The sequence below is a fragment of the Galleria mellonella genome, unplaced genomic scaffold (assembly GCF_026898425.1).
Source record: "Galleria mellonella isolate WM207_F2 unplaced genomic scaffold, CSIRO_AGI_GalMel_v1 utg83, whole genome shotgun sequence".
NCBI lineage: Eukaryota > Metazoa > Arthropoda > Insecta > Lepidoptera > Pyralidae > Galleria > Galleria mellonella.
In genome coordinates this window covers 1393251-1404180 of record NW_026442162.1, presented here as the reverse complement: position 1 = coordinate 1404180, position 10930 = coordinate 1393251, and the positions used below count along the sequence as shown (strand labels likewise).

At 33.3% G+C, this 10930-nt stretch overlaps 1 protein-coding gene across 1 annotated transcript in view; it reads right to left on the bottom strand.

Moving 5' to 3' along the window:
• Window positions 1-1764: 1764 nt before the first annotated feature.
• Window positions 1765-10930, bottom strand: part of LOC113516712 (sodium-coupled monocarboxylate transporter 1-like) — a 29860-nt gene continuing 20694 nt past the window's right edge. The window contains exons 8-13 of the mRNA XM_052901864.1: window positions 9512-9652; window positions 8441-8665; window positions 6414-6595; window positions 4633-4871; window positions 4179-4454; window positions 1765-2149 (exon numbers count right to left, since the gene is read on the bottom strand). Coding sequence (XP_052757824.1) covers window positions 2120-2149; window positions 4179-4454; window positions 4633-4871; window positions 6414-6595; window positions 8441-8665; window positions 9512-9652 — 1093 coding nt within the window. The 3' untranslated portion in view covers window positions 1765-2119. The remainder of the gene's footprint in view (window positions 2150-4178; window positions 4455-4632; window positions 4872-6413; window positions 6596-8440; window positions 8666-9511; window positions 9653-10930) is intronic.

Genomic DNA, 10930 nt, shown 5'->3' with positions numbered 1-10930 from the left:
AACGTTTTCCCCCAAAAAAATCATAAAGAATTGGACGCTCCATATTAACATGTGAGGCTGAAAACTTTTTGTACTTTCGACACATGTTTTTTTAGGAAAAATGTTTAGTTTAACTGTTAAAACACTCTCTCAAAAGTATCCTACTGATCTCGATTTCCTTCAGTATACTATGCTACGTATTTACTATGACACTCAGTTAATATTGGAATACGGTTTCTCAATTTGCTTGTAGAATATTTGCTATTATGAATAGCCAGTTTTTATCACATAAATACTATAGTCTACGTTCTAACACTAGTATAAATTTCACTTTGACATTAAGGAGAGACTATTCACAGCAATACGACAATAAAAATATGATTAACAATATCAACAATTTTTATATTAGAATTGCAACCGCCTGTATATGCGATCTCTGCGAAGCGCATCGTGCTGAATGACATACTTCGATATTTTTAGGAGGTAGGTACTTATTGCAATTAATGTTGATCAAATAGTATTTTTATTATATGGGTATTATACCTAAATAATATGTACCATACACTCTTAGATACACTATTCACAGCTCAATTGTTTTTATTTATTCATTTCATCAATTGGGTGAGCTTTAGTCTCTCAATACGCCCATTATCATCTATACAATGGCATATACTTTTTTTTATAAGTGACTATGCTATTATTGATAACTTTTATGTAGTTAATTAAAATCTTGTAATTTCCGATATATATAATTTTCGTAAAGGGTAAAGCCTTATGGTTTATTTCGTTTATAACGTAACATCTTGCACTTAATAAATAAATAAATATATAAACAGGAATATTCATTGCAACCACAAACAACATCAAAGTCCTATAATTCACTGGTATAATAGTCAAATATTCTGTACTTACAAGTAACAGTTAAGTAACAACCCACATCAAAGTACATAGATACTAGTAAAAAGTAATAAAAAAATATAAAATATAAAATAAAATTAATATCGTGACTGAAAAATTATGGTAGATAATAACAAAAAACATTTAAGTATAAATATAATTAAGTAAGTACCAAATAAGTCTCACCAGCCTCTTGACCCTTCTTTGCATGATTTTTTTTATTGGTGAAATAAATCAAGGTGATATAATACATGTTCAAAATTAAAGAAAAAATGGTTAAAGAAATAAATTTGACAGCTATGTTTTTTTTCTGCAATGGACATTAAAAAGTTATCCAAATACGATCAACTTAAAGTGAACTTGTTCTTTTATATAATTTTAGAGCATTCAAAGTTATGATGGAAATTTCCACCATTATGTAAAGAAGGGTTAATGTGGACGTTAGAATATTTATTACTCATTCTCTCTCAAACAGCTGGACGGATTTGAATGAAATTTGATACATCGATAAACTATACTTATAGAATATTTTTATCCTCATTAACGCAAGCAAAATCGCAGAATACAGCCAGTAAAATAATAATAATTACAAAAATACGTACATGTTATATAAAATATTTTATATTAAATTATTTTCAATATTTATAAAAAATATAATTTATTGTCGCTATTACTTTAGTCCATTTTATTCCAAACTTCAAAAAAACATCGTTAAATTTCAGCAAATAACTATGTGAATTTCTAACAAGAATTAATAAATAAATTTCATTTTTTACTTCCTTCATTTTAATAATACTCACACAACAATTAAATTAGTATATATTAAGTTCAATACCTAGTGATAAATAAGTTGGTCCCAACCATAATGTATTCTAGTAAAACATCTCAAAACATCTTATAATTTAATTAAAAGTCAAAACAGTATCATTCTTTTCTCATTTACTGGTCATAAATCGAACTGAAAAATTTGTACGTCAATGTAAATTTAACTATTAAGTTAATAATTAAGTAGTATAAATATTAAGTGTACCTAAATATTTTTTTAGACAGTTTTGAAAATTGTATATATTTACCTATGATTTTATTTATTAAATCTAGCACCTCAATACAATATTTTGACAACATTTTATAGATAAATATAGGTATATTTATCATTAAATATAAGGACTTCTTTAAGAAGTATTTCTTTTTAGTACTACTACAAGTCCATTCTTATTTATATCACAGCTCACCTCACTTCACTTCATTTACTGGTCTCATCACTAACATCGACCTGAAAAAGAAAATTGTAATATTTTATAATTCGATATAATTATGACAAAAAATATATTATTTTTTCACATCTATTCTCGTGTAAAATAAACAAATTTGATTCCACTCTGTTTTCGCAGATCAATCAAACGGTTTGATTAATTTATTTATTAACCCATAAAATATTTTCAATTTGTTACTTTTATAAAAATAAATTAAGTACCTACAAATCTTCCAATTGTTATAATTGTTCTAATTACAATCTTGCTCTTTACTATCGTACAGGCGTTTTAGTATACGACTGAATATAAAGACAGCGTAGTTCATAAACTATATTTTATTTTGAACTATGGCTGTCACTACTACAGAGTGATATCTATGTTTATGGCGCAAACGTGAATCGTAAAGAATAAAGTCTTAGATTATATAGATAGTGTCCCCACAGAAATGCTTCGAGAAAACGGGTCAACTTTTTCATACAATTTTGCGTGATAAATAGTTGAGTGATTCCCTTATAAGTTCTATATTTATTTTGTGTTATAATTTCTACATCTTTTTAATGTGTAAACACTTATTTTATTTATTAAATAATACGTTAAGATACATTTTATGTGTAGGTATATAGAACATTGATAAAAAATGAGGAAGCTAGTTTGGCATTTAGCTGACAAAAAGTTGACCTGTTTATGAGGCTCGATGCTCCAACTACATAAGCTATGATTAAGTAGTAAGTAAGTAAGTATTGTCTTTATACCCGTAAATTCACTATCATATAACCCTTAAAATAAGGGGGGAAAGGGATTGTTAGCAATGGAGACTGAGAATTCCATTGCTAGATATATACCCAACCAGGTCGACCTCCTCGCGGTTCTCCCTAGAAACTATCATGATTAATTCCAGATAAATTCATCATGATGGGCTAACTGGCCTGTTTTCATCCTCATTGATCACCCTTAGCCGCCAGCATATCGCGTTAGTGTAGGCGGGGTTACCATTCCATTTTCACCCAATAAAAAAAAAACTTAAAATAACACACAGCTACGCATGCACAGCTACTTGGCGGTAGAATGTTGACTAAAACAGAGTTAACCGCAACTTTATAAAGTCTATATATATGCTGGTAAATACAAAATAATAAATCTCAGCAGGTCGAAGCGCGCAGTTAGGCTCGTGCTCGCGATACAGCCGCTCGGAGGGAGAAGGGATTGTTAATAATGGGGATTAATAGCCCATTGCTAGCAATATACCGTGTTAGGTCGACCTCCTCGTGGTTCAATTCCGAATAAATTCATCACGATAAGCACACTTACCTGCTACATCCTCACCTATCATTCCTCACTGGTACACCGCCAGTGTACACCATTAGCGCACACGGGGTTACCATTATATTGTTGTATCAGCCATTAACTGTGTACTGGTGATCACAGCCTCCTCCATAACGGGGGTTTTGTAAGTAGTTGCCACGTTTGGCAGGTGGGTTGGCAATCGCAGTTTGGCTTTTGGCAATCTTTTAAGAGGAACGCTGCTGCCCATCCCTCCACCATAAGCTCACTTAGTCCCCTCTTACGACACCCACGGGAAAGGAAAAGGTGGCCTATTCTATGCCTGGATCTACACAGTCATAATTACATTATTATCCATTTCAAAAAAGACAACTGCTAAAGACTAAAGGTCCCGGATAGACCCGAAACTAATCGAGCTTTTTCAAACAAATTACTCTTAAGTTAAACTGGTAGTTATTACATTAAAATAAATAGCAAACAATCATATCAATCACTTGGTCCTCGAACTAAGATACCCAGTTTTATTAGAGACCAAGAGATAAACTTTGGGGTTACTATCCAGGACTCCCAGACCTAAGCCAATACAGAAAAGAGCGTTTTCTAAATTGGCCCGACCAGGTATCGAAACCGAGACATTATTTACAAAAAGCAACATGCCTATCGCTGAGCTATGAATTGGTCTAGAAGGGAGGAAATACATTGTATTATAATTTTATAAGTCGTGTTATATCTCATGTTTTAATTATAAATAAATAAATAAAAGGTTACCTTATTTATTCTGTTGAGAATTAAGGGAGCAGACGGCGCTGGTGAATCGACCGCTTTAGCGGCCATAATACGTCGAGTTTCTCCTGCCATCTCGTGGGAGTCGGCTGGAAGCCACCTCCAGACAACAGGCGTGAATAGCTCGGCGTCCATCTTAGAAGAATCATGCTTGTCAAAGAAATATCCGACAATAGCGCCAACTAGCAACGTTGAGAATAAACCCAATGGAGCGATCCAGTGGTAAGACACACGGAACAGAGGGAAGATTGTCTCTGGGTCCTGAAATTATAAATATTTTTTTTATAAATTAAAAGATAAATATCTATAAGATATATAAGAGTCTGCTCAGAATTCGATATAAATATGTAAATATTTTTTAATCCAAACTCATATTTAACTATTTTACAGGAAAAATATGGATATAAAAACAAAAATTCTAAATAACATTAAAACTCACCACAGATTGAAAGCTAAAGGTGGAGTTAGCCGCGCATTCTGCGGTTAGATTTAACGGCGGCGCCCTAAGGCCGCTGGCGGCGGCGGCCTGCGTGCCTAGTGACGTCGTGCCCGCAACCAGTGCTCCAGCGATGGCCCCGAATATGGCCCCCCTTGGTCCTACCCACCAACACGCCATGCCAAGGGTGAATACCCCACATGTAGCACTGGCGGCGATAGCTGAGAGCGCTGTTGCTACACCTGGTTAAAAATATGTTATTTAAATACAATATTATATTGAATATCCGCAATATTTATTAATAACATTATCATTATCATAACAACCTATTCTCTTCCCACCATTGGGCATGCATCTTTCCTCATAAAAATTGTATAAATTTGGGGTGTACAGACCACAGCGCAACACTGTGGTTTTATTTTAAAGAAACTTACTTTTACTTGAAATAAAGGTACTGACTGATATTTACTTTAATTTCCCTTCACTTTTTAGGACTTTAAAGAACAAAAATAAGTGATATATTGTATTCTTTAGTTATCACCACACGGAATAAATACATAAAATACACAATGACAATAAAATTATACTATAACATTCCAGACGGGAACTATTCCTAAATCATTTTAAAATCTATTTGCAACATTAGCCCCATAAAAAATGATTTTATTCGATAAAAAAAATTGTATTAAAAAAAATTGTGACATTTTAATTATTCAAATAAATTTATATCATACTACGTTTTAAAAATTTAAGATGCTATTTGCTACTCATTATTTACATTGTAATTAGAATAAATATTGTTACTATAAGATCTAAAATTATCTAAAACGTATCCACGTAAATAAGACATTTTGCCCGCCACTAAAACAATGTGGCTAAATATGTGATTCTATAATTAGGATCTATTTCAACAATATTTATGCGAATAAATTAATATTATTATTAAATTCAAAGAAATGCTCTTAAACTATAATAAGTTTAAGCCAAAAACAATTTTTCAAAGCAACTTTTGGGCAACAAAAATGATATATAAATATATAGTGAAGCTATGATCTTACAATACAACAATTAAATTTTCATAAATAGTTACTTAGACGCTATAATAGACCAGTTGAATGTATTCATATAAAATTACTACAAAAACACAACATTCCTTTGTTTTTGTTTAATTTTGTAAAAAAATAATAACATCCAACTAAATTTGGTCATGGTCAATGTCACATAACAAGATTATAAGGACGTTGATGGATAATTGAGCAAATATTTTGATCGTTCAAAACAATATGCTACTATAAATAGCTTTAAAATAGTGATTCATTCTGTTACGTCTAGCACAAGTACATAGAATGTTTTGATTATCAAAAGTCATGGACCACAAAGTAAAGAGGACATAACACATTATGTAACAATACAACGAAATATCCAAAATGAAACAGTTCCTTCATAGTGATTCGGTAATAAAGTATATGACTTACTAAATGTTAGGTTAACGTACGAGTAGGTTTCAAACTACAAAGCAATAGATGATTATTATTTTTAATATTATTATTTACTATGCAAACATAAATTTGCAAATTCTGAGGTTTTGGATCCCAAAACTCAATTGCAAAGATTGTTGTGTATTGATATAAGATTTGACCGCTTAATGTTCATTTACACCCAACAAAACAAATCTAATGGCTTGGTAAGTGAAAACCTTTACATAGACTAAAAGAACATCCTGCTTTATTTGACAGTATGGTAAAATGATGTGCAAATGTATGATAAATTCATCGATAACTTACCGAGTACACCACCAAGCTTAGCAATAACAACCAACATGACGATGGAGATGATCGCCAACAGCGCAGTCACCGAGCGCGCCAGCAGTCCCTCTGTTAGAGGCTTCAGCCGCAGCCGCAGCCAGCCATGCAGAATGTCCTCAACTGCCACCAGGGCGCACGCATTCAGCACTGCCGACAATGAACTGAAGAACACATCAGTATCCTGAGTGTAAAACGCGTGCCGGAACACCGTCAGCAAGCAGCCTCCAAAATAAGGTGATCTTGCCAATTTTAACCATGTAGTGTTCGACCAAATTTCCCGTAAACCTACAACTTGGTGTTTGGATGTAAATTTGCAACCATCGCTCGACTAAAATCATCTTGAAGGGAAGCTGCACAAACATAGCACACGTTTAAATTACGTCAAATAACTCGGTAATATTAGTAAATTCTCTACTATTAAATCTAAACTACTTAGACAGCCTTGTAGGTGTAGCGACTTAACACAGTGCCTGGCCTTTCGATGGTCGCTAGTTCAATTCCCGCATAATACAAACATTTGTATTCATGAATATGCCTGTTTATATTGATCTGGGTTTATTCTGTGTATAACCTAACATGTAATATGTATGTACAATGTTACAAAAAAATAAGCATGTATATTAAAGTCATTAAACAACTAAATAATATTATATAACAAACACTAAATGGCGCTGAAATCGAGACGTTTGTTGATTATTTTGTAATTAAAGATAATTTAAAATAAATAGTCTAAATTGGCAGGTGGGTTTTATTATTATGTATGAATGTAAAGTGACAGACATAACGCAATCTTTTCCTGAATGAATTATAACTTCACACAATCGCAATGTTTCCTGGTAGTATGTTTTTTTATAAAGTTGTACAATATAAGAGAATAAAAATAAAAATTATGATAAATTATTAGTATATATATATATTGACAATTTTGAAATTTTTCCTCTAATTATTTTTTATTACAAATATTACAAACCTCGATTCTAGCGTCATCTAGTATTTCATGTCCAATTTTTTTAATGACCGATCAGCCAACTCAACAAGTCCAGCTTATTTTGGAAGTAGATGGCGTTCTCAAATATAATTATATCCTACATAACTCCCATGGTAACGGGCAATGAAGGGTCAAGTAAGAGAAGTCGCAGGAAACAACTACTTAATAATGGAAATCAATCAATGGATCTTATCATAAATCCGGTTTACGATATGCTTGTCTTGATTTTGCTTTATCATATGATATAACGTTTGACGACTTAGATAGTAGGTACATTATTAGATAATATTATCTAGAAGCCACTACTGTCCTACTACGGGGCAAGGATCTCCCCTACGTTGTGTCCACTTCGTGTTTTCAACTTTGATAGACGACTAATATGATAACACAAACAGTTATTATAAATAAACAGTCATAACAACATACATAGAAGTAATGGGCCAACTTGTTTAGAAGTTAAAACAGATAAAATATTTAAAGGTCTTAATTTTTTTTATTAACAAGCGGACAACTCGCCTAATTTTCCATTACTGATGTTTTTATAAACACAAACAAAAACGTCCATATTTTATTTATATTAAACGTAATTGACATTCCCTCGTTTCATATTAAATCATCGCCGTATGGTCTCGGCATAAAAAAGCCTTTCCTTTCCTTTTCCGTGGGTGTCATAAGAGGCGACTAAAGGAATTTAATGGTCAAGGGATAAACAGCAGCATCCCTCTTAAATATTATCAAAACCTAACTGCAGTCGCCAACACGCTTGCCAAACATAGCAATTACCTCCCTTATGGGGGAGGCCTATGTTCAACAGCGGACAGTACCGGTTTATATAAACTAATAATTATATTAAATCATAACTGAACTAAGATATTATGCTTTTTGCATCGTAATTCCTGATGTAAGAGACGCTAGTCTTTTTACTGTTCTAACAAATTCACAACTACGCTTGCTTCCTCCATTGCAGCTTTACTGGTGAAATAACTAAATAGGGTACATTAATTAAATTAGCACTTACCTCAGCCCAGCACCGAATACTCCTGCTAGAAATACACCCGCCAACCCGGGTAGATGTTGAATCTTGGCGACATATGTGACGAACGCTGGCAGCAGTCTGTCATTCACCAACGGTACCCCGCCAGGGTGACAGCCGCCGAGGACCCAAGTAGCCCACGCAGCCAATCCGCACCATACACACAACGATATCGCCAGAATAGCGCCAACGCAGAATATACCTAAAGCACTGGAACATTTTAGATGTGTGAATGGCTGGACGGCGATATTAACGGCCGTCTCACGTCGTGTTTTGTATGGCCTTAACCTATTTTTGATTTTTTTTTATACGACTTGTATACGACAACACTATAATATTCATGGTAACGCTCATGTATTTCTATTCCGGGAACTAAGGTGTTATACCTCTGTATCCAGTAATTACCCTGCCATATTCTATCATCATTTAAATCGATACAGCTATGTAACCACAACTGTGCAACTTGCAGACAGATACACAAGCAGGACAGGCCTATTCAGATGCCAATTGTATGATTATACATTAAATAATTAATTGAAAAAGAAAAGAATAAAACAAAAGAATTTCAGAACAAAAATATAGACATAATTAACGGGTTCCTATAGCGATCATTTACTTTTTCTGAGCCAACCGGTTTTATTATAATCGCTGTAATATGTATAAAAAGTGCAGACAGTCGCGAAAATTTAAAAGATTTAAAATATACTTGAAAGTGTACAATGTACAAGGTCTAGTGTACATGAACCTCACTCTTTATCGCCCCTTTCAGTTCTCTATCAAATGACATACCTAACTCAAAGTCTTCTGCAGTGTTAGCCCTTACTTGTAAACGACGCTCTTTTTTCTTACGCGATCTTTTATTTAGAATAATATTATATTATCTGTGGTGTAGATATATATATTATTAATGTACAGTACAAAAAATAATAATAAAATATTCCAAATTAGAATTACTATCATACGACGATATGTAAATACATGTAACAATTTAATAAAATGTCAGTCTTAGTTAAGTATGTAACGTACAAACGGTATCAATGACAGCTTTAAACTCACATAATTGCTTGTCGTTTAGAAGGTAAAGCTATGTATCGTTGCACCATAGTTTGATTGACAGAGTTAAAGCAAGTCCAGTAGAGAAAACCGCCCACTAGCGCACCCCATCCTGTCTGACGCTCGTACGGAGAAAAGCTCCAGCTGTTTATAACAAATAAAATAATTAAGAATATAAATAAAAAAAAAGTATTAAGGAGCCAAAAACAGGAAAAAAAATAGTTATCACTAAATAATACATTGATCTTGAATAATTTTTAGATCTATGTAATTTATACTTATGAAAAATCCCCAATAAAAAGCTAACAAATCTTTTAACAAATTATATTTAAAAATATTTTATTTCTTGAGAGATTCTCGACTTCTCTTTTTTTTTTATACCACTGAGGTGGCAAACAAGCATACGGCCCACCTGATGGTAAGCGGTTACCGTAGCCTATGAACGCCTGCAATACCAGAGGTATTACGCGCGCGTTGCCGACCCTGAAGAAACCTCTTTACCCCCTTTTGAAGAACCCCATGCTGTAGTCTCTCGGGAATACCTCGGCAGGGAGCTCATTCCATAACCTGAGTGTTCGTGGGAGAAAGCATCTCTGAAACCGCGTTGTACGCGACCAAATGTTTTTAATACTGTCAATCATGACATTTCATTAGCCATGATTTTTTATCTTGTTATCTCTTCTCGTGCTGTTGATTAGTTTTCATCTTATCTTCGAGTACGTCAGCAAGCTGTTCGTGTCGGTCGTTTTTTTTTTCTAACTGGTATGCTATAGATGCCGGCGTTCCTCAAGGGGTTGTTTTATCTCTATTACTTTTCAAAATTTTTATTAATTTCATTACTAAAGACCTCAAATGCTCTTATCACTTGTATGCGGACAACTTACAAATGTACTTCCAAGCCAAGAGGGTGATTGAATCGACAATACTATTGATCAGCTGAATGATATACTATATTTTATGAATAGTAAATTTTTATCTGGACGAGCGATATCGGTATCTCCGTTACTGCTAAAGGCCGAGCTTTGATTATGGGTAATACACCACGACTTGGAAAAATGAATACCATCGATTCAGTCATCTGATAGCAATCTCAGTTGATTAAATCACGTTAACAAAGTTAGTAGTAAAATAACATTCACAGTACGCAATCTGTACAGACTTAAACACTTTCTCCCTATTAGTACTAAAATCTTACTCGTATAGTGTCTTATTCTTCCCATACTTGATTACGGTGACGTCTGCTGCACAGACATGAATGAAGACCTCTTAAATAAATTGGATCGTCTTCTCAATAATAGCACACATTTTATTTTTAATCTCCGTAAGTGTGACCATATCTCACTCTATCGCGCTCAGCTTAAGTGGCTCAACTTTATAAATTTCATTATCACTTTTTCTCAGTTTCCCTTTAAAATTAATCTT